This window comes from Cololabis saira, chromosome 2 (genome assembly GCF_033807715.1).
Source record: "Cololabis saira isolate AMF1-May2022 chromosome 2, fColSai1.1, whole genome shotgun sequence".
Lineage (NCBI taxonomy): Eukaryota > Metazoa > Chordata > Actinopteri > Beloniformes > Belonidae > Cololabis > Cololabis saira.
The window spans coordinates 46,127,385-46,148,092 of record NC_084588.1 but is presented as its reverse complement, the minus strand read 5'-3'; the positions used below and the strand labels follow the sequence as shown (position 1 = coordinate 46,148,092).

The 20,708-nt window shown below is 38.1% G+C and overlaps 1 protein-coding gene across 1 annotated transcript in view; it reads right to left on the bottom strand.

The window, feature by feature from the left end:
- Positions 1-17,768, bottom strand: part of LOC133464527 (ras-specific guanine nucleotide-releasing factor 1-like) — a 42,250-nt gene extending 24,482 nt beyond the window's left edge. The window contains exons 1-7 of the mRNA XM_061746562.1: positions 17,178-17,768; positions 12,398-12,504; positions 6,839-6,986; positions 5,441-5,533; positions 3,147-3,400; positions 2,973-3,052; positions 1,123-1,316 (exon numbers count right to left, since the gene is read on the bottom strand). Coding sequence (XP_061602546.1) covers positions 1,123-1,316; positions 2,973-3,052; positions 3,147-3,400; positions 5,441-5,533; positions 6,839-6,986; positions 12,398-12,504; positions 17,178-17,453 — 1,152 coding nt within the window. The 5' untranslated portion in view covers positions 17,454-17,768. The remainder of the gene's footprint in view (positions 1-1,122; positions 1,317-2,972; positions 3,053-3,146; positions 3,401-5,440; positions 5,534-6,838; positions 6,987-12,397; positions 12,505-17,177) is intronic.
- Between the last annotated feature and the right edge of the window lie 2,940 nt (positions 17,769-20,708).

Here is a 20,708-nt window from a genome sequence, read left to right as displayed (position 1 = left end):
CTTAATAGAGACATTTAATCGCATCTCTGTTGGGGCAGACTGTCTTGCTATTCATGAAACGTAATCAGTTGTCAGTGTATAACTTTTTTTGCCTCATGAAATTGTGAAACATGTCATCTTTTTGTACGTGTATACCTAAAACTGGTTGAAAAGTTTGGTCATGAAAACATACTTCTCAATGAGCCCGTCCTCCAAAACGTCAAATTTGATTATTGCACTTTATTTTTGAAATATTATTTCATTTTATTCTTTATTTCATTCAAAAAAATAAAATAATTAAATACAAATACAAATACAAATGTTCTTAAATTGTGAACGAAAAGGGAGCAGAAAGAAGAAGAATCTTATCTGATCCGCCCCTTTTTCCAAGAAATAACTTCACAAATAACATAAATTCAAAATACTAATAATAAAAAACAACATCTAAGTGAATAAAAAAACTAAAATAAAATAAAATTAAAATAAAATAAAATTACCGCCGCCTATGGGTATGTCAATCAAACTCAACTAACATATTTCATTATATTTACTTACGTTACAGGCTTTAATTGTACTTTTGAATGTAATGTTTGATTTGGATTCTTTGTTTTCTTTATTCAGATTGTTCCATAAACTGATTCCTTTCACAGAAACACAACGTTCCATCAATTTTGTCCTGCATCTTGGTTTTTTATAAGACGGTATTGCCGCATTCCCAACCTGAGGTTGGGAATAATTTGGCACACTCATTAAAAAGAAAAAATAAAGGATATTTTACTACAGTGCAGTATCAGTTTGTTGAACTATGACAGCAGGTGGAAAAGGAAGATCGTAAAAGTCACACCTACAGCCTTTTCAATGTCATCATGAGTCACTGTTTTTCTCCTACAAGTAAACAAAAGGCTGGTTACTGTTTTTGGATAGCTAATGTATTATTTAATTTGATTATACTTCACCATTCTGTAATTATTTATTGCTCTAATGCCTGGAGAGTTTAAAAACTCCAGCAACCTGATGTAAGCTGGTTCACATTTCCACTCTGCAGGACGCCTACTGTACTTTACATCCACATGATACTTTTTCACTTTTTCACTTTTTCGTGAGTGGGTTGTAGACGTCCACTTTGCGAGCCCGGACTCTCACCTGAAACATGGGGTAGGTGAGGAAGGTCTCCAGGGTCCGCTCCTCACAGTCGGGCTTGGCCTCGTACTGCTTCAGCAGCTTGTCAAAGTCCCGGTTCTGTTTGCAGTGGGCCAGGATCTGCAGGCTGTACTGGTGGTTCCTCACAAACTCCTGGTAGATATTCAGCATGGGCAGCAAGATGTCAAACAAGTCCGCTGAAAAGAGAGACAATAACCAGAGGTGTCAAGTAACAAAGTACAAATACTTTGTTAGATTACTTAAGTAGAAATTTTGGTTATCTATACATCACTGGAGTAATTATTTTTCAGACAACTTTTTACTTTTGCTCCTTACATTTTCACGCAATTATCTGTACTTTTTACTCCTTACATTTTAAAAACAGCCTCGTTACTCTATTTCATTTCGGCCTTTAAAAAAAACTATCCAGTTAAATTGCTCCATCCGGATAGAGTGAATTTGGTTGTGGTTGTTTCAGATGTTCTTGTCCAGTTTTGTTCTTACATCCGTTCCCTCAGATTCCTGCAACTAAACTTGGATGTACATTCCAATAAAGGTTAGGATAAATGATAACAAGCCTCTGAAGTTTGACTTTTTGCATTCCATTACAATACTTATAGGCAACTAGTCATCATATCTCCTGCTCTCTGAAACACATGTTAGTTCTCAATAGTACACATATATGCAGAGCCGTCTGGGAGATTTGTGAGGCCCTGTGCGAAATGGTTGGGGGGGGGGCGCTAAAATTTTTTGGGTTTTTCGGCTCGGATCAGGTGTCTATATGCGCAATTTTAACTCTCCAATTAGCAAAATACTGGATACCTTCCCCTGCCTCATCGTCATTTGACTTGCCTCAACGCGGGGCCCCACGGCTGCCTGAGACCTGGTCAGATCGGTGATTTTTCTAACAAATTTATCAAACGAGCCTTTCAGAGAGGCATTAAACTCTTCCATTTTCTTTCTTTTTTTTTCTTTTTTCTTCCCCTGATGGAAATTTCCTGAATCTGTCTCGTTTTCTCCACATTGTGTGACAGTTTGTTCCACATTCCACCCGTCTGGATCAGAGCACCTTGTGTCAATGCGCTTGGTCTGACGCAGTTGTACTGAACAACAGACACGCGCATCATTGCACATATATTTATTGATATGCACAGACTAGTACACATTTAGGTCTGTAATGGAACGTGACTGGGAAACGTGAAAGGGAAAAAAAGGGACAAATTTTTTATTTATTTTTTTTTTTTTTCCAAAAACGGCCCCTAGCGCGAGGCCCCTTGGGGCGCGAGGCCCAGTGCGGTCGCACGGTTCGCACACCCCTTGCGGCGGCCCTGCATATATGGTTCTTTAATATATTTGCATTATACTAAGATGCATTCATTTTCAATGGCTTTTGTCCTTAATGGCTTTTTTCCCCATTACATTACTTTTACTTTTATACCTTAAGTAGTTTTGAAACCAGTACTTTTATACATTTACTTGAGTAAAAAACTTGAGTTGATACTTCAACTTCTTCAGGAGTATTTTTAAACTCTAGTATCTATACTTCTACCTGAGTAATGAATGTGAATACTTTTGACACCTCTGACAATAACAAAGAGAACATCTCACACGTGTTTGGTTTCAAATTACTCACAAACTCGGGCAGTAAATGTAAAGGGAGGCATGTTCAGATAATATCCTCACTGATCCTGATCACTGTGAAATCACCAGACATTTACTTAAAAAATCAGACAAGCTTCACAGATAGAGAAAGATTTTGTGTTTCACAGAAGAGTTCAGCAAACCCTTTAACAAATCTGAAACGAAGACCGCTCTTGAAAGTGTGTGGGTGGCTGCCGGTGCTCGTCTCTTACCCAGCACTAGTGTTGGCCAGCTGGCTATTCTGGCCTTCAGGCCCTGGTAGAAGATCTGGTGCAGGAACATGATGGTCTCGCTGATAAAATAAATAAGCACAATGTTAGTCATACGCTTCTGTTCCCCTTCCTGCTGTTCACAAGCGTTTTGCGGCCGGTCAGACCCCCAGAAACCTGTTCAGGAAGATGCTGCTGACGTCGTCGTGGGTGATGGGGGGTTTCTTGGAGCTGGCTGCCATGCGAAGGGGCCGCAGGAAGTTGTTGACCAAGATGTGGAGTTGCTGGACGTACTCGGCCTCGGCCTCCAGCATGCTGAACACCACCTGGTTCCTCTTCCTCATGCTTTCAGCGTGAGGGGAACGAATGTAGTCCTGGATGATGGTTTTCCACTTCCTGCGGCAAATCCAACCCCGGAGGAAACTCTGGACCTGTGATGACGACGTTTAGTGAATAAGAGGTACGTTTGTGCACACGCAGCGGTTATTAGGGATAATTTCTTCTGTTATTTATTGGAGTTAACTGATTTTAGAAGGACAATATAATAATATCATTATTATTGTGTGATTTTAAAACAAAAGGATTTAAAGAGGTTATCAAAGTCATATATGACTAAGCATACAGAGGTGGGTAGTAACGAGTTACATTTACTCCGTTACATTTACTTGAGTAAGTTTTGGAAAATGTTGTACTTTTAGGAGTAGCTTTGAATCACTATACTTTTTACTTTTACTTGAGTAGATTTGTGAAGAAGAAACTGTTCCTCTTACTCCGCTACATTAGGCTACGTAGAGCTGTTACTTTTCTTTTATCCCTTTTATCCACGTACGCGTCAATCTCATGACATCACTGAGTGATTCTTTGGGAAAAATGTTTTTTTTTGCATGTTTTGTCACATTTACACAGACTCAAACACACACACAGAGTTTCTGAGTTAATGTTTGTTCTACTTCTGACTGGTTAAAAAAGAAAAGTACAAAGGCTTGAAATTTTGTGCTACTTGTGCTTAATTTTTTTTTTATTCTGTTATTTTATTTATTTTATTATTTATTAAAGTACTTAAAGCTTATTTTAATTTAAGCTGTATTTTATTTTTTATACATTTTAATTTATTTTATTATTTTATTGATTTAATTTGCCTGAAAATGATTATTTTGTACTTTTGTCTGTTTGAAGTAGTGAGTAGTTTTTTCACCAAGTTCTTTTTTACTTTTACTCAAGTAATTATTTGGATACTTTTTACTTCTACTTGAGTCATATTATTCTGAAGTAACAGTACTTTTACTTGAGTACAATTATTGGCTACTCTACCCACCTCTGTAAGCATGTTGGTATTTTTGTTGTTTTTTTTGTCGTTGAGCGGCTCATCGCTTGTGAACTAGCTCGGTTTTATGCAGTATGGTTAAATATAAACAAAAGATAAATGTACCGGTATGCTCATTAGGCAGATGAACATAAATGGTCAGTTTTGTTTACCTGCTATTTCATTTGCGGGTTTCCTCAATAGCTGCTGTATCCAGGTGGTCGGCAGACAGTCAGCAAGAATCTTTTTAAGCCAAGCCATGAAGATTTGCTAAATTTGAAGTAGTTTGGATGACTAAAAGTAGTGTATTTCTCTAGGTGTAGAGCCAGCCAATAGTTAGCTGACACTTTTGGAACAAAAATATAATTTGCTTATATTTTATTCTTACAGATTTTTTTTTTCTGCTGCAAAACTCCCCCAATAGAGTTAAGCTAAAATTAGCCTGGTTTAGAGGGTAACAATATTAGTGTTTGTATTGATTTTGTGTCCAGTTGGGGGCAGTGAAACAAGCTTTGAACGTCGTTCTGACACATGCAGTGCTGTGATGTGAGCGTGCTCTAAAAGGAAGATGTGGACATGAATGTGTCTGCTCACGTTTATCTGAGGTCACATTTCTGTTGACCTGACAAAGTCGGAGTCAAAGGTCAAATTCTCACTGAGACTGTTGTGGTCTTCACAAGCTTTCAAGACAAATATATGCCTATTTTCTGTCCTAAATACAGTGTTTTTTTCATTCAGTTGCTAACATATGTTTGCGTTTCATTTCAGTCTGGGAACAGCTGCTGTGAAATGTTCAGACTGACTCAAAACAGCGAGGTTTAAGTACTGAATGCAACCAAAACACGGTCTCTGGAGCTAGTAACTGATTTGACAAATATTTCCAACTAAATCTAGGTTAAGACTAACCTTTCAGCATCAGACAAAAGATGATAGAAAATAGAGCTACCTACTATGAATGCAAGAGCGAATTTACCCAAATAGGAGAAAATAAAGAATGAAACCTGCAGATGATCAGAGCTGATGCAGCTGCCTTGTCCCTGTCCCTTCTGATGCTTTCCCCTCCTCTACACCTTCTTTGCTTTTGCATTCTTACTTTTTTCTGATTTAAACCTGTGAATTGGGCTCTGTCCTTTTAAATCTCTCCAGCAGCAGTGGGGCATCGTCTCACCTTCTTGATCTTCTTGATCTCTGTGTCATCGTCGCTGGGCGGCACCTCTGGATTTGACTGGATCTTCTCGTTGTCTTTCAGCAGGCCAGAGATCTGAAATTCAGGGTGACCAGCACAGAACTACAATGAATACATCCCACTGGATCCATCTTTACAGGTGATTCAGGGAACATAGAAATTGCTAAATAAAAACTGGATGCAATTTCCTTGCATTTAATAGACAATAAAATCAAAAACAACATTCAGTTATAAAGTTATATAGTAATTTGTTTGACTGATCACCTATTTTAATTAAGTATATGGCTATTTTGATGAAGACCTGCTTTTGTTCCGCATTTGACAAAGAGGACAATTTTAATATTTTTGTTTTAAACATAACTTTTGGCACTCAGTAGTTCAAGGCATTTTTAATCTTATTTTTTCTCCCTTCATGAGCCAAATATTTAACTTTTTTGTCTTGTTCCCTTTGTAACATTGCACAGCTTTCTCAGTCTCTTGTTGTATTTTTTAAACAATTTTACATATTCAAAGCTGAAATTAGATACGCTGAGCCTGTTCTTAGAATAAAATGGAAAAAAATCTCAATTACAACAAGTAATCTTTGCACTATTCTTAAGGAACAACAGGTCCGGAAATGCACAGCGTCTAGGACTACCAAACAGGCCCAAAAAAGTCCTATTTGCGATGTGATTTGGGTGCTTTCATATTCTCTCACACCAGCGTTACCTTTTATTGTAGCCATTAATGTTTTATTCAGTGGCGTAAATTACCTTTTGATCAACTTTGTTTTCGTCCATTAGCTACCTTCAAAGAACCCATAGAAGCAGAAACTGAACCAGCCAAGATAAAATGTCCATTACTGTCTCCTATTTTTGTTGAAGTCTGTTTAATTCAGACCCACTGAAGACAAAGTGTGTATAAGAAAACTCTTGATAAAAGACTGACGTTGAACAGAGTTCATTACAAGTACATACTTTAGCTGTGAAAAGGGAGAAAGTACATCATCATTTTGTTGTGCACACTGCACTATCATGTACAATATGAGCTGACTCATGCATATTGAAAACACTGAATTCAATTGAAGCGTCCATTAGCACACTAAAGAGAGATGCTTTTGATCTAGTTTAGACTGAATAATGAAGATACAAAACAGTGAATAGTATTATAAAAATCTCTGGAGAGCACTGCAAGCTACGACACACACGCCATGAACTCACGACGTTGTGGTTTGGAAACTGGGTCGTGACCTTTGTCCTGTGACTGCTTTTTGTGTCCTCTCTGTCTCGCTACTTTTAGGTCCATCATTTTCTATCCCCCACTCCACCGCACATCAGTAAGACAAAACCCACATCCACACTTACAAAGGCATTACTAGCATCACATCACGAGGCGAGTTACCTCTGATTTTAGTCGCTCTATTTCGATTTCCCCATCCTCTATCTGTTGTCGAAGTTGCTTGGCAACCGTTTTCTCCGTCTCCACTATTTGGAGCAGATGAAGATACTTCTGCATTAGGGTCTCATGCTCTGTAGCCAGGTTCCTGTAACTACACAGACAACACGCACAGACGTTATAAGGACCTCATTAATGCATGTTTCATGTGCTCTCTGTGTGTTTATCAGAAGAAAGGCAGACCTGCGGTCATCATGTATTTGAACCACAGACCTTACGTCCAAACCAGTGTATTCGTGTTATGCAACCAGGTCTTTCCAAGCAGGCATGTGTAAAAGCTGCTTCTGCATGAGCAAAAATGCTGTATATTACACACTTCAACTCTTATGTGCATGGCTTGTGAGGAGTTATAGACATTTTGTACAAAATGTTCATGAGGGGCTTCAATTGCATAAGATTGTGAAAAAAAAACAAGACTTGTAATGTCAAAAGAAAACTCCCTAAATGGGTAAATATTTAGTAAGAATTTAGTAAGAATTTACTTGTAGTAAGTAAATTCTGTTCTCTGCTGCCTCACCGGTCAATAAAGTGTTACAGGCCAGCTTGTCCCTGTACAGTAAGTGCTACGGTGTTGACTGGGCACCAATCAATTTTATCCTGAGTGAGTCCAATCAATTGGCCCTTTTGCTAAATAAAAATCACTCTGCTGTCATTTAGAGCAACAGTGTTGCTTTGCTTTCATGACACTCTTTTGTGCTCATATCTCAAAGGGCTATTTCTGTGATTATACTTATCTATTGATATCCAAAATAAGCACTACATTTTATGATTTTAGAAGATTTTTATTAGGGGCCTCTCTAATATATGTATATATATATATATATATATATATATATATATATATATATATATATATATATATATATATATATATATATATATATATATATATATATATATATATATATATATATATATATGTATATATATATATATATATATATATATCTATATATATATATATATATATATATATATACAGGACTGGACTGTCTCAGAAAATTAGAATATTGTGATTTTATATATATATATATATATATATATATATATATATATATATATATATATATATATATATATATATATATATATATATATATATATATATATATATATATATATATATATATATACATACAGGACTGGACTGTCTCAGAAAATTAGAATATTGTGATTTTCTGTAATGCAATTACAAAAACAAAGCTTAAGAAAACTCAAATATCCTATCTCAAAAAATTTGAATATTCTGGGAATCTTAATCTTAAACTGTAAGCCATAATCAGCAATATTTAAATAATAAAAGGCTTGCAATATTCCAGTTGATTTGTAATGAATCCAGAATGTATGACATTTTTTTGTTTTTTTAATTGCATTACAGAAAAGAAAGAACTTTATCACGATATTCTAATTTTCTGGGACAGTCCTGTATATATATATATATATATATATATATATATATATATATAATACTGGAACCTGAACATGTGGAGGAACATTATGTTCAGTAATGAGCCCAGATTCTGCCTATGGTGGTTGGATCATAGAGTCAAAGTAACATAAAATGTGCCAATTGCTGCACGGAGAGTAACATCTTTTGGTGGAAGCAGTGAGACGGTGTGGGGCGGCATCTCCCTCACTGGGAAAATCAGGCTTGCCATCATTGGAGTCAACCTCAGTGCAGAGATGTCAAGACGGGATTCTGCAACCAGTGGCAATTTCCACAGTCTGAGACCGAACTCTATCCTCCATGATGTCAACTTTCGCCCCCGTAGAGCGTGGTTTATCAGAGATTACCTGCAGAATTTGGGAGTGGAGAGGATGGAGTGGCCTGCCAGCAGTCCTGACCTCAGCCCCACTGAACACTAGCGGGATCAGCTCGGGCGTGCTGTTCATGCCAGAGTGATCAACACAACCACGTTGGCTGACTTGGGACAAATGCCGGTTGAGGAATGGGACGGCGTCCCACAGCAGTGTGAGACCAGGCTGGTGAGCAGCATGAGGGGGAGGCGCCAGGCTGTCGGGGCTGTGTCAGGTTCTTCCACATGCTACTGACGCTCCTGTTTGTTAAATGGATAGATTGCCAATATGTTGTTTTTTTCAATCCACCAAACACCAAAGAGTCAAAGTTGTTTGGCATTGGCAAAGAAGATTGGGCAATTTTTTCATGGGCACAACCCACAAACTCAGTTCTGCTGCTCATTCCACAAATGCATGTTCCTTACAAATGTTGCATCTTTTAAAAGGAAAGTAAACAGGGTTTCCAATGGTATAAGATTCACTGCCCAGAAATATTGTTATAACAAAGAAATAATCTATCAAACACAAGTTTATATACAGGACTGTCTCAGAAAATTAGAATATTGTGATAAAGTCCTTTATTTTCTGTAATGCAAAAATATCATACATTCTGGATTCATTACAAATCAACTGAAATATTGCAAGCCTTTTATTATTTTAATATTGCTGATCATGGCTTACAGTTTAAGACAACTCAAATATCCTATCTAAAAAAAATTGAATATTCTGGGAATCTTAATCTTAAACTGTAAGCCATAATCATCAATATTAAAATAATAAAAGGCTTGCAATATTTCAGTTGATTTGTAAAGAATCCAGAATGTATGACATTTTTGTTTTTTTAATTGCATTACAGAAAATAAAGAACTTTATCACAATATTCTAATTTTCTGAGACAGTCCTGTATATCAATTAAAAACTGCTGTTTTTTATGTTGTTGATGTTTTTTTTTGAAGAATATCAACAATGGTCAGCCAGGATTCAAACAATAATCAAATGAGAAATTAATTCTTCTCTTTGCCCTTTTCTGGTTTTGCATTAAAGTGCAACATCCTCTCATACTGGAAAGGTCTGGCCACATCTTTACACATCACGATGTGCCACTAAAGTGCATGCAAACATGGGGCTTGTATCAGAAAGCGAACTCTGAGTATGTTGAACCTCGAATTAGGGAAACCCAGGCATCCCTATTTCAGACACTCAGGTAACTTAAACCCAAGAATGATGGATGAGTCCAGCATGTTTCAGAAACTGGAGTCTGTTACCATGGTAACTTACTCTGCAAACATAACGTGGTCGATAGCATGTTCTGTTCCATCCTCCACTTCGTACAGCCTAAAATGGGTTTAACTTCATCATGCAATGATCTTATAATGCATATTCTGGAGAAATCTGAATAATGAAATGTCCTTTTATCGATGAAGAGCCTGCATTGGTTAGAATAAAGCTTCATTTGTGTTGGGAAGGTGTACTGAAGATCCGGATATAGTCTGGTATAGTCTACCTACCCTGATGATTTTTGTTAGAGCATTGCTGTTTTTCTGTACAGTTACATAACCTGTGTAGCCTACATTATCTCATCTACTCATGCATCCCAAATATCTTTTTCCCTTACTTCATACACAATACTGTAAGTGCCTGTAAACCTGTAAGAGCCATCAAAGAAGAACCTCCTAGGATTTCAGGTAGCATTCATGATGTGAAAATTGATATCATTGATGACTTACAGTCATTTGTTTATTAGCTTCCTGTTCCCACCAATAATTTCCTGTTAAGATATTCCAGTGTTACTGGATGCATTGTTGATATCCGTGTTCCCAGCAAAGCTCCTTGAATGATGTTTGCGAGGTCAAAATATTTTTGAATTGAGAGACAACCATGAGCCTCCTCCGCCTGTGGTTCCTGTCTGAATTGTGTTTATATTACTTTATCTTTCAATACAAGTTCTCATTCTAATGAAAAAGGAGGATCTCTTCCATTCAGTTGACATTGGCATGGTGAATCATGGTATCTGAGATCTACTGAGGTCCACAACTTAAAGGAGCATGAGGCTCCTTTTAAGAAATGAGACTCTCTAGCGCCACCCTTCACCACGACGGCCGTTGGGGGTACTGCAGCCAACAGTGAAGCCGGCACGGGAGAACGGGGAGAACGCGCATGCAGCGTCATGTGACGTCACATCCGCAGGACAGCGCGGGAAAATCCGGCCCGGAATTGCAGCGCATTTTGCAGCACACAGCCTGTTCAAGGCAAAGGAGAGATACACTAGAGGAATAATTCTTTTGGGTTTGGAACGCTTCATCTGACATTATTACTAGAAAACTTAAAATGTATACAGATTTTTTTCATAAATCCTGCCACAATCCGGCCTCAAGCTCCTTTAACTCAGAGTCAGCATACTCAGAGCTGAACGAGCTATAAACCACTGGTTTGAAAAAAGAAACTGAGTTTCTCATCTCAAGATTTGTCAACTCTGAACTTTCACTCAGAATTTGTTGAACCTCGTTTTCTGAAATGTCCTGTCTTGTTATGTTAATGTCAGCAGCTGCTCTTATTTTGAGTCCAGAGGCCTTTTATATATATATATATAATATATTTTATATATATGTATATATATATATATATATATATATATATATATATATATATATATATATATATATATATATATATATATATATATATATTTAGCTGGCCGCACACATCCTACATACTTTGAATAGTGTTCCTACTCCAACCTGCAACAGAACAAAGAGTCACTATAGTCCAATATATTGATGTGTTGTGACATTGACATGTCAATATGTCAATATCTTAACTAGTAAAGTGCACTTAGGCAATCAGGCTGAACATCAGTCAGATTTCACCCAGAAATCACTGCTCACTTGCTTTGATAACGCTTTTACGTTCAGCTGTGATTTTGAAACATTTTCAGTTCAAATCTGCCAAAATCACTTTGCCGTGTCCCAACTGACTGTTTTGATGAAACTTTGAATGTATAATTTCACTGACTGAATTCAATGATGTATACGATACTAGAGAAACACGCCCGTGCACACGCCCAAGTGTGTTTGCACAAGACTACGGACAAGAGATCACGCAGCAAATAACAGCAACATAAGTTAACATTTAGCTTCAAATAATGTTTTAAAAGGTGGTTTTAATATTTTAAAGTCCCCTTTTTCACATTTACAGCAATATGTAACTTAGAAATATATTAAATAGTTAAAGCTGAATATCAAATGTTACAACTAAATGTTAAATTTAAATGTTTTGGATGACGGTAAATATTGAGCTAATATGCAAATTCACACGGCCAGTAACTGAAAGTACCAAAATAAAAGGGTCAAACTTTGTTTACCAAATCAAAAAAACAGTTGAGAGCACCAACAATCAGGAGAAATTAACATATGGATGTACATTATTGTGGCAATAACTAGATGAAATAACAAAAAACAAAAAACTAATGAGTACTTTGACTTTCTGATATCTTTTATCTGGATTTAGTATTTAGATTTAACATGGAACAATTAGCTGTAACATCTAACATTTAGTCTGAACTATTTAGAATATTTCTAAGTTGATAAATATCATTGTAAATGTGTCAAAAAGTGAGTTTTTTAAACATTATTTGAAGCTAAATGTGTTTTTTTCAGCGTGAGCCACTTTCAAGCGGGGCGCCCCATAGACGGGTCATGTGTGACGTACCTGGCCTGCGTGATGGCGGCCACCCACTCATCGCAGTCCTTCACGTCTTCTGTGCGCAGCTCCAGAGCCTTCTGGTTGTCATGATTGAAAGTGACAGTAAAGTAATACTGGAAAACAAAAGCACAGAAAACTAGCTGACCATTCGCTCAGACAATGATAAGATCATCGAGACCAAACCATTTCAAACCATTTCAAGATGAAAGATGTAGAGTTCAAGAACGTCCGAACTTGCACCTGCACACATGAGCATGAGGTGAAGGATCTTGAGGGAAATGTCGTCAGAGATCCATAATAAAGTCTCTGTGTATTTCATCTGTAACCTAGCAGAAGTTGTGAAATGTTTTGTTTCATTTTTCTTTACTCTGTAGTGATATGGCATCATTACTGTGACCAAAACTTTCTGGGTCCTCTCTTTTTTTGTTTTTCCCGTTTACTAAATTCAGTGACACCACAGCTTGAGGGTTCACTCGCAGCAATAACGGCCAAAACACATGGAGCCGTGTTTTGGCCGTTACATGAGCCTCCTGAGATAAAGTCTTCAAATTAGCAAAGTGGCGGCCACTGGAGCAGAGATGGGCTACCTGTACTTTAAACACGTTAAATTATATACAGGACTGTCTCAGAAAATTAGAATATTGTGATAAAGTTTCAGTTTATTTTCTGTAATGCAATTAAAAAAAACAAAAATGTCATACATTCTGGATTCATTACAAATCAACTGAAATATTGCAAGCCTTTTATTATTTTAATATTGCTGATCATGGCTTACAGCTTAAGAAAACTCAAATATCCTATCTCAAAAAATTAGAATATTCTGGGAATCTTAATCTTAAACTGTAAGCCATGATCAGCAATATTAAAATAATAAAAGGCTTGCAATATTTCAGTTGATTTGTAATGAATCCAGAATGTATGACATTTTTTTTTAAATGCATTACAGAAAATAAAGAACTTTATCACAATATTCTAATTTTCTGAGACAGTCCTGTAACACTGATGCTTTGTAAATAGATCTCCACAAATCCAATAAATATTGGATTTGTATTTTTTCTGTTTTGTTTTTTTTTCAATCTTACCCAAATGCCAGAAGCAAATCATTTGTGAAGGGGAGTAATGTTCCATATTTCCTGATGAGCAGATGAACAGGCCTTTGTCAATAATGTGCTCCCCATCTCCCGCATCCTGTGAGCTGGCGTGTCAAGCCTTTTAGGATGCTATATTTAACCCAACGTCACTACATTTTTCTTGCTACAGATACAGTAGCTGTTGTTAAGTGAGACAACATTTAAATCTTAAAACAGAAACTGGATTTAATCGGGAATCAAGAAGAATTATGGCATGTGATGACAAAGGTGTATCATCCAATTACTGTCACACAGAGATCCCCTTTCATTAGCCTTTTGTCTGTCTGTAACATATATAACAGTGAAGTCTGTTTGGTTTTACTGAAAACTGTCGAAATGACTTAACTGTGGTCACAATCACTAAAAAGATTTACTTTGTAAGCTCGACTTAAATACAGTAACCACATGTGGAGACTTATGGAAAAATGTTGAGCATCTATTTTTGTAGCCCCAAATGAGACGAGATAACTTTGAAAAAGGAAAAAGGAAAACACACAGAACCTTTCCCAAAGCCAACCATGTTGACCCACTTCCCATTTTCATGAGCCCATATAGTCTGTACTTGCTAAATGAAACACAATGCCGAGGCATATTGTTTCACATTTTGTTGGCCCCTTCAAATGCACTTTTTCAGATGCAAATAGGGGTTGCCATAGTAACTGTGGGCTTAAACGTAGCTCGCCTTCTAAATGGGGAATAAGAACATTTAAAAAAGTAGAACACTCCAACGAATACAAGGAGAATGGAGAGACAGACGGAGGGGGGGGATCTTTTGCCTTTTTGAGAACTGAGGTCTATAAAAAGCGCTGTGGCCCAACAAGGTGGCAGTCGGCTTGGCATCTATTCCCCGCATTGTCCCTCTCCCTGTCAAGCACAGATAAGATCCAGCACCCTCCCGGCCAGCGCTCCCGCAGCTCTGACACGCACACTTGCTGATGTGCAGAACGTGGAGAAACACGGCACAACAAACACTCAGACCCGAGCTTTAGTCTGCGTGTGTAATGGGTTTAATGTGAGGAGAATACAGTAGCGTTGCCTCGGATGACCTCTGCAGTCTGCTCGTTGACTGCAGTCTTTTTTCTCTGCTTACTTCCAGAGGGGAGAAAAGTAAAAAAAAAAAAGTATCTGTATGCCAAAACTCACGTGAAGCATCGATTCATCTTTGTGTCCTCATTTCACCTTTACTGTGCAGCAGCTCAGCTTTAAAGAGCGACACTGGTGTGTGCAGGACAACACCGAGAGGCAAATATAGACTTCAAGGCGTACAAGCCAGATCAGATGAGTTGCACAACATGTACAGATGTGGATACAGACCAGCACGACTCGTTGCACACTGTCCAAATGCGAAATAAAGGGGAACATGTAAGAAACTGTTAATGCGTGTTAAGGGTTATGTGCTGAACACAAGACCGTGTCATACTAATTGAAAGCTTTCAGCTTCATTTAATTCACTGTTGAAATAAATGTATTGGAGCAGGCAGCATGAGCAGTTGTCATCATAGATGTCACCCAATATGTATCTCATGGATCAACACAGTTTGTTCAAAAGGAACATTTAAAAACAAACAACCAGCGCTTTTGTTTTTCAGAAGGAAAGATCTATAAAACCCAAAACCCAGGATCACAGCTAAGGCAGTAAAAGATAAGGCTTTCTAGTTGGCACACTTGTGTAGTGACAGCCCTGTCTGCTTGAGAGCGTGTGACGGCAACACAGACAGAAACACAAACATGAAGTAACCCAAAGTGAAGGAGACACTGAGACAGTCAAATAATGTCTGACTCTCCCGTCTTACAGTTATTATTCTTGACAGTCAAAAATGATCATTTAAGTTTAAAAAAGAGCAAGAATATCAAAGGTATAGTATCTTAATCAAACTCTAAAGATAAAGTTTACATGACACCTGCCAAAGTCTAGGGTTCAACCAGTCAAAATGTTAGATTGATGCATGTGTAAAAATGTTCAACTTTCATAAAAGGAGTTTCCTTTTTTTCCATAAAATGTACCAAAACAGCTCCCATCTTTGACCTCTGCACTTCACAAACAGGTTTCATCAAACTTGTGTCACTTTTTGCACTATGTGAGTGCACTGATCTATACTGTTGCACTGGAGTTGTTGCATGCTACCAGGAGCTCCTAAAAGGGTTTTTGGGGGGTTAAATTGCAACATAAAAACATGTCTGCAACATTTTGCTGCAGTGTAAAATAAAATAAGAAACAAACAAACGAAAAAAGCCCCACACTAGCAATCTGCCTTCATCTGCAGACAAAATTTCCCTTGTCTGGAGGTCTTTATCCGCTCTGCTGTGTGGAAAGCAGAAGAGACTGCAGCTGGCAGAGCACATTTCAGAAGGTGACTGCAGTCATAGCTCAAGCAGCTTGACCGCTTCTCTGTCTCTGAAATCAGCGGTGATGAGTTCCTCCACCAGCCTGACTGGTTCCACTGGACTCGGCTGTGCTTTTACCGAGATTATGTCTGAGTGTGTGCACGGATTTAACACAAGTAGAACCTGCTCAGCCCCGGCACGTGTGAATCCACCTCATTTAATGCCAGTGCATGTCAGATGTGTATTGGGGATGGGGTGAGAAAACAAAGGCATGCCTGGAACATGGTTTGATTGCTTATCATAGCCGTCGTTAACAGCCCGTGATAATGAGGGAGCTGTCTAATAAACCACCGCTATAAACCGGGGAGACACAGTTGCCAAGGAAGGGTGCTATTAATATCAAGACAAGGAATTAAATCAATACGTCAAAACGCCAAGTAAGGGGCAGCTCTCCTCCGCAAGATGGCAACCTGTAAAGTTGGGATGCAGTTTAAGTTTATTCCTCACATTTGCTGCATTCCAGGTCTAGAAACACTCATACAAATGTGAAATTCAGATTATTATGGGGATAAAAGCTTGCAAAGTTAGGTGAGAGGTTTGCATGATTGCTTTCAAAGTTAACCATTTGTTAATGTTTGCCTGTTGTGGGTTGATTTAATTTAATTACCTTTTGATGCAGAGTTTGAGGCTATTTTAGTGCAAAATCGAGACAATTGGTCAGTTGGGATGACGACATGACGCAGACCTGAACGTCAAGTCAACTAAAACTGCAAAAGCATCTCTGGGAAATTGATTATTCGCTTGAATAGAAACCCATAAAAAAAAAACAATTATGATGTAAGTGAAATTCATAATTGCAACTTAAAGGGAAGTTTATCCCTCACATTTGCTGCATTCCAGATCTAGAAACACTCATACAAATGTGAAATTCAGATTATTATGGGGATAAAAGCTTGCAAAGTTTGGTGAGAGGTTTGCATGATTGCTTTCAAAGTTAACCATTTTGTTAATGTTTGCCTGTTGTGGGTTGATTTAATTACCTTTTGATGCAGAGTTTGAGGCTATTTTAGTGCAAAATCGAGACAATTGGTCAGTTGGGATGACGACATGACGCAGACCTGAACGTCAAGTCAACTCAAACTGCAAAAGCATCCCTGGGAAATTGATTATTCGCTTGAATAAAAACCATAAAAAAAAACAATTATAATGTAAGTGAAATTCATAATTGCAACTTAAAGGGAAGTTTGAATAAATGGTCACTAACGAGCCCCCTCGGGGAGGAAGAATACCTCCGCAGCGCCAGCCAATGGGAGCAGCTGCTCAGCTCTTACCTGTTTCTCTAAGCATTCCTTCGCTGACGGAGGCGGTTTGGGGGACGGCGCCCTGTCACACATACATCCCTCCAACAGGTACAGTCCAGACGGCCGGGAGCTGGAGTCGTTTTCGAAATAAAACAGCATATTCTGCAACAAAGCGAACCACTTTGAATGCCATTTTGTGTTGTCTGAGCTTTTCTTACTCAAGCCCCCTCGCCTCGTCCCATCCTTCTTCGCCAAAAGAGCCAGATAGGTGATGTGGCCGTCATTGAGTCTCATCCCTTTCTGCATGTTGCCTGTGAATCCGAACGTGCGGGTTTCTTACATGTTCTTTAATAATAATAAGCACCCCTCCAAAAAAAAACCAGGCAGGCAGTCACACTTTGTGGGCAGCAGCAGCCCACTCCGGAGTGCCCATCACTTGCACTTGCCACAGTAACGTTTTTGCAAGCGGAGAGAAAAAGGAGAAAAGGAAAAGCGAAGTGAGGAAGATGATGCTGAGCGGATCACGCGTGCATGTTGCTCGGGGAGATGGTCCGCGCTGCAGCCGCACTCACAGCAGTCCTTTCCTCCCAGCTCATCATCGGGACTGAACTGTCCGCTCTCGGAGCCTGCACACGCACACGCACACGCACACGCACGGAAACCTGCTCCCTCCGAGCGAGAGCCGCAGTCACGTGACCTGCTCCCGGAGCAGCAGCTTTCAGCACCTTGGACAGAAACTCCGAGGAGACGCAGTTTTATTATCACAGCCAGAAGAAGATGGGTTGTTTTTACAAGGGACATGTGTGGGGAAATGCATCAATAAAAATAAGCAAGTGTTTGGTTGCATTAAGTGCCTCAAAAACGCTTGCATAACCAAATTACTTAAGCCTGAATTATGGTTCTGCGTTAAAGCGACGGCGTAGCCTACGGCGTAGGTTACGCGGCGACGCGCACCATACGGTGCGTCTCGCCGCGTACCCTACGCCGTAGGCTCTGCGTTGGTGTAACGCGGGACCATAAATCAGCCTTTACGGTAACTAATATTCTAGGTGTTATGATTGATGAAAATCTATCTCACTTGGAAAAATCATATTGCACTCATATCGAACAAGATTGCAAAGAATATTGGAGTAATCAGACATACACGACATCTATTATCAAGAAAAACCTGTATTAATTTATATTATACTATGATTTATCCTTATATTTCATACTGCAATATCATTTGGGCAAGTACCTTCATGAGCAACCTCAACTGTATCTTTATCCTGAAAAACGTTTTATCAAAATGATTACATTTTCCAATAGACTTACTAGATCCACCCCATTGTTCCAATGCCTATAAGTATTCTCCCTATTTTTGCTGTAAATGTTTTTCAGATTTGTCTTTTTGTCTATCAATCCAAGCTACAAGCTACTTCCAACCTGTTTTCATTCTTTATTTCTGTCAGGGTTTGACATTCCCCCCCAGCCTTTCAGTTTCTGATTTGCCCCACCTGTGTCCCATCTGCCCTGATTGTCTGCACCTGTGTCTCGTCGTGTCTCGTTATCCCCTGTGTATATCTGGTCTTGTCATTCCCTTGTTCCCTGTCGGTCCGTACTGTGTTATCCTCCATGTCTCCTACCTGTTTTGCGCCAGTCTTTTTTGATCCCTGTTTTGATCCTGCCAAGCAACACTTTGATTTTTCCTTTTCTGGAATAAATCCTTGGTTTTTGCAACTCCTGCCTCCTGCTCTCCTGCGTTTGGGTCCACACCATACACCAGCCGTGACAATTTCAATTCAATTCCCAAATTCATCACTTCAATACTAGGTCTGCAAACAATCTCCATCCCACCCTTTTCAGGTCAACTTTTTCCCAATTTTCAATTAGATTCAAAGGTCCCTCTTTATTGGAACACCTTACCACCATATTAGACAATGCTCGAGTACAAATAATTTCAAAAAACAAATCACAACATTTTTGCTAGCCCAATTTAGCAAAGCTTAACCATTCATTTTCAGTTCTTCTCTGCACACCTTCATTAGATTCCTGTTTTTGTTTTCTAGCAATTTAGCTTATTTTCCTTAGTTGTCCTATGTTTTACATATTTCTGTAGATATTGTTTGTTTCATTATAGGAGGAAACATCGACAAGCCCTTATGGGTTTTTTCGGTTCCTCCCGCACATTTTCTGTTATATTGTATTTATTTTTCTTTATTTCCTTTTTTTTCTACATACTGTTCGTCTGTACTTTTAAAACGGTTGTTTATTTTTATGTGCAAATAAACTAAACTAAACTAAACTAAAAATCTCTATCACCTTGTTTGTGGCCTCGTGCAGGTCTGAAAACATTCACAGAGTCGTCATTGTTGAATTTCATTGTTGAATTGTTCCAGTGTGTCGCAGAATTAGATGACAGATGAATTAGCCACCTTCCCAAGTTTCATATTCAAAGATCATCTCAACCTTCATCTCATGCTGCTACCTTGTTTTGCCTTAGAAGCAGAAGTCAAAGCTCTTTTTTATTGCATTCTGCTTTACTACTAACACCTTATTCGCGTCAGCATTTACGTAGTTCACTGGACCTGAGCTGAAAGTCTCTTAAAGAAATTAGAAAAATGTATTATATCTAGGAAATTAGGAAAAATTTTATTTTATTTTATTTATGCTTTTACCAACTAGGAAGTTGAAAATTCACATTTTAATTTAGCTCCCGTAACAGTGCCAAAGCTATTTAAAAACTGAAATACACTGTTGCCCATATAGGTGGAACAATTATGTTTTTAAAAAACCTTATTTTTATTCCTCTTTTTGTTTTCAATAATTAAATGTGCAGAGGTAAAAAAAAAAAATGTTAAATTTCACCTCTATGGGCAATATAGACTATAGGTATTCGTGAAATATGTCCTTTATCAGAAAAAGTTGTATTCATAATGTAGAACAAAAGTAAGTTAAATTAAACTAAACTAAACTAAATCAAATGAAAGAAAGAAAGAAAGAAAGAAAGAAAGAAAGAAAGAAAGAAAGAAAGAAAGAAAGAAAGAAAGAAAGAAAGAAAGAAAGAAAGAAAGAAAGAAAGAAAGAAAGAAAGAAAGAAAGAAAGAAAGAAAGAAAGAAAGAAAGAAAGAAAGAAAGAAAGAAAGGGAAAAACTGATTTGTTAGCCGATACACCTGTGGAATCCTGATGTGCTTTGTAACGATTGCATCATCCACTGCTGGCTGTTATGTTACTTCAGTATTCCAGTCTGCAGCGCCGCATTTATACAACCTGGGTCAGTTCAACACATGACTGGCAAAGAGAGTGCATGTGCTTCTGGGAGTGATCAGTATCAACCATCCATGGCTGCTGCAGGTGAAAGAAATCAAAGAATATCACAGAAAGAAAATGCTTTCTCTTTCTGTATTTTCTCCAGTTTCTCAGACTGGTTCATTTAAAAATACAAAATGTGTGGCAACTATAGTTTCTGATTACTGACTAAATATCCACCTTTATTGATCTCAAAACAGCCTTTTTTGTTACATTATATACTACAAAGCTGAAAGTCTCTTAACACTGCCACATGAACCTCTTGAGTAGGA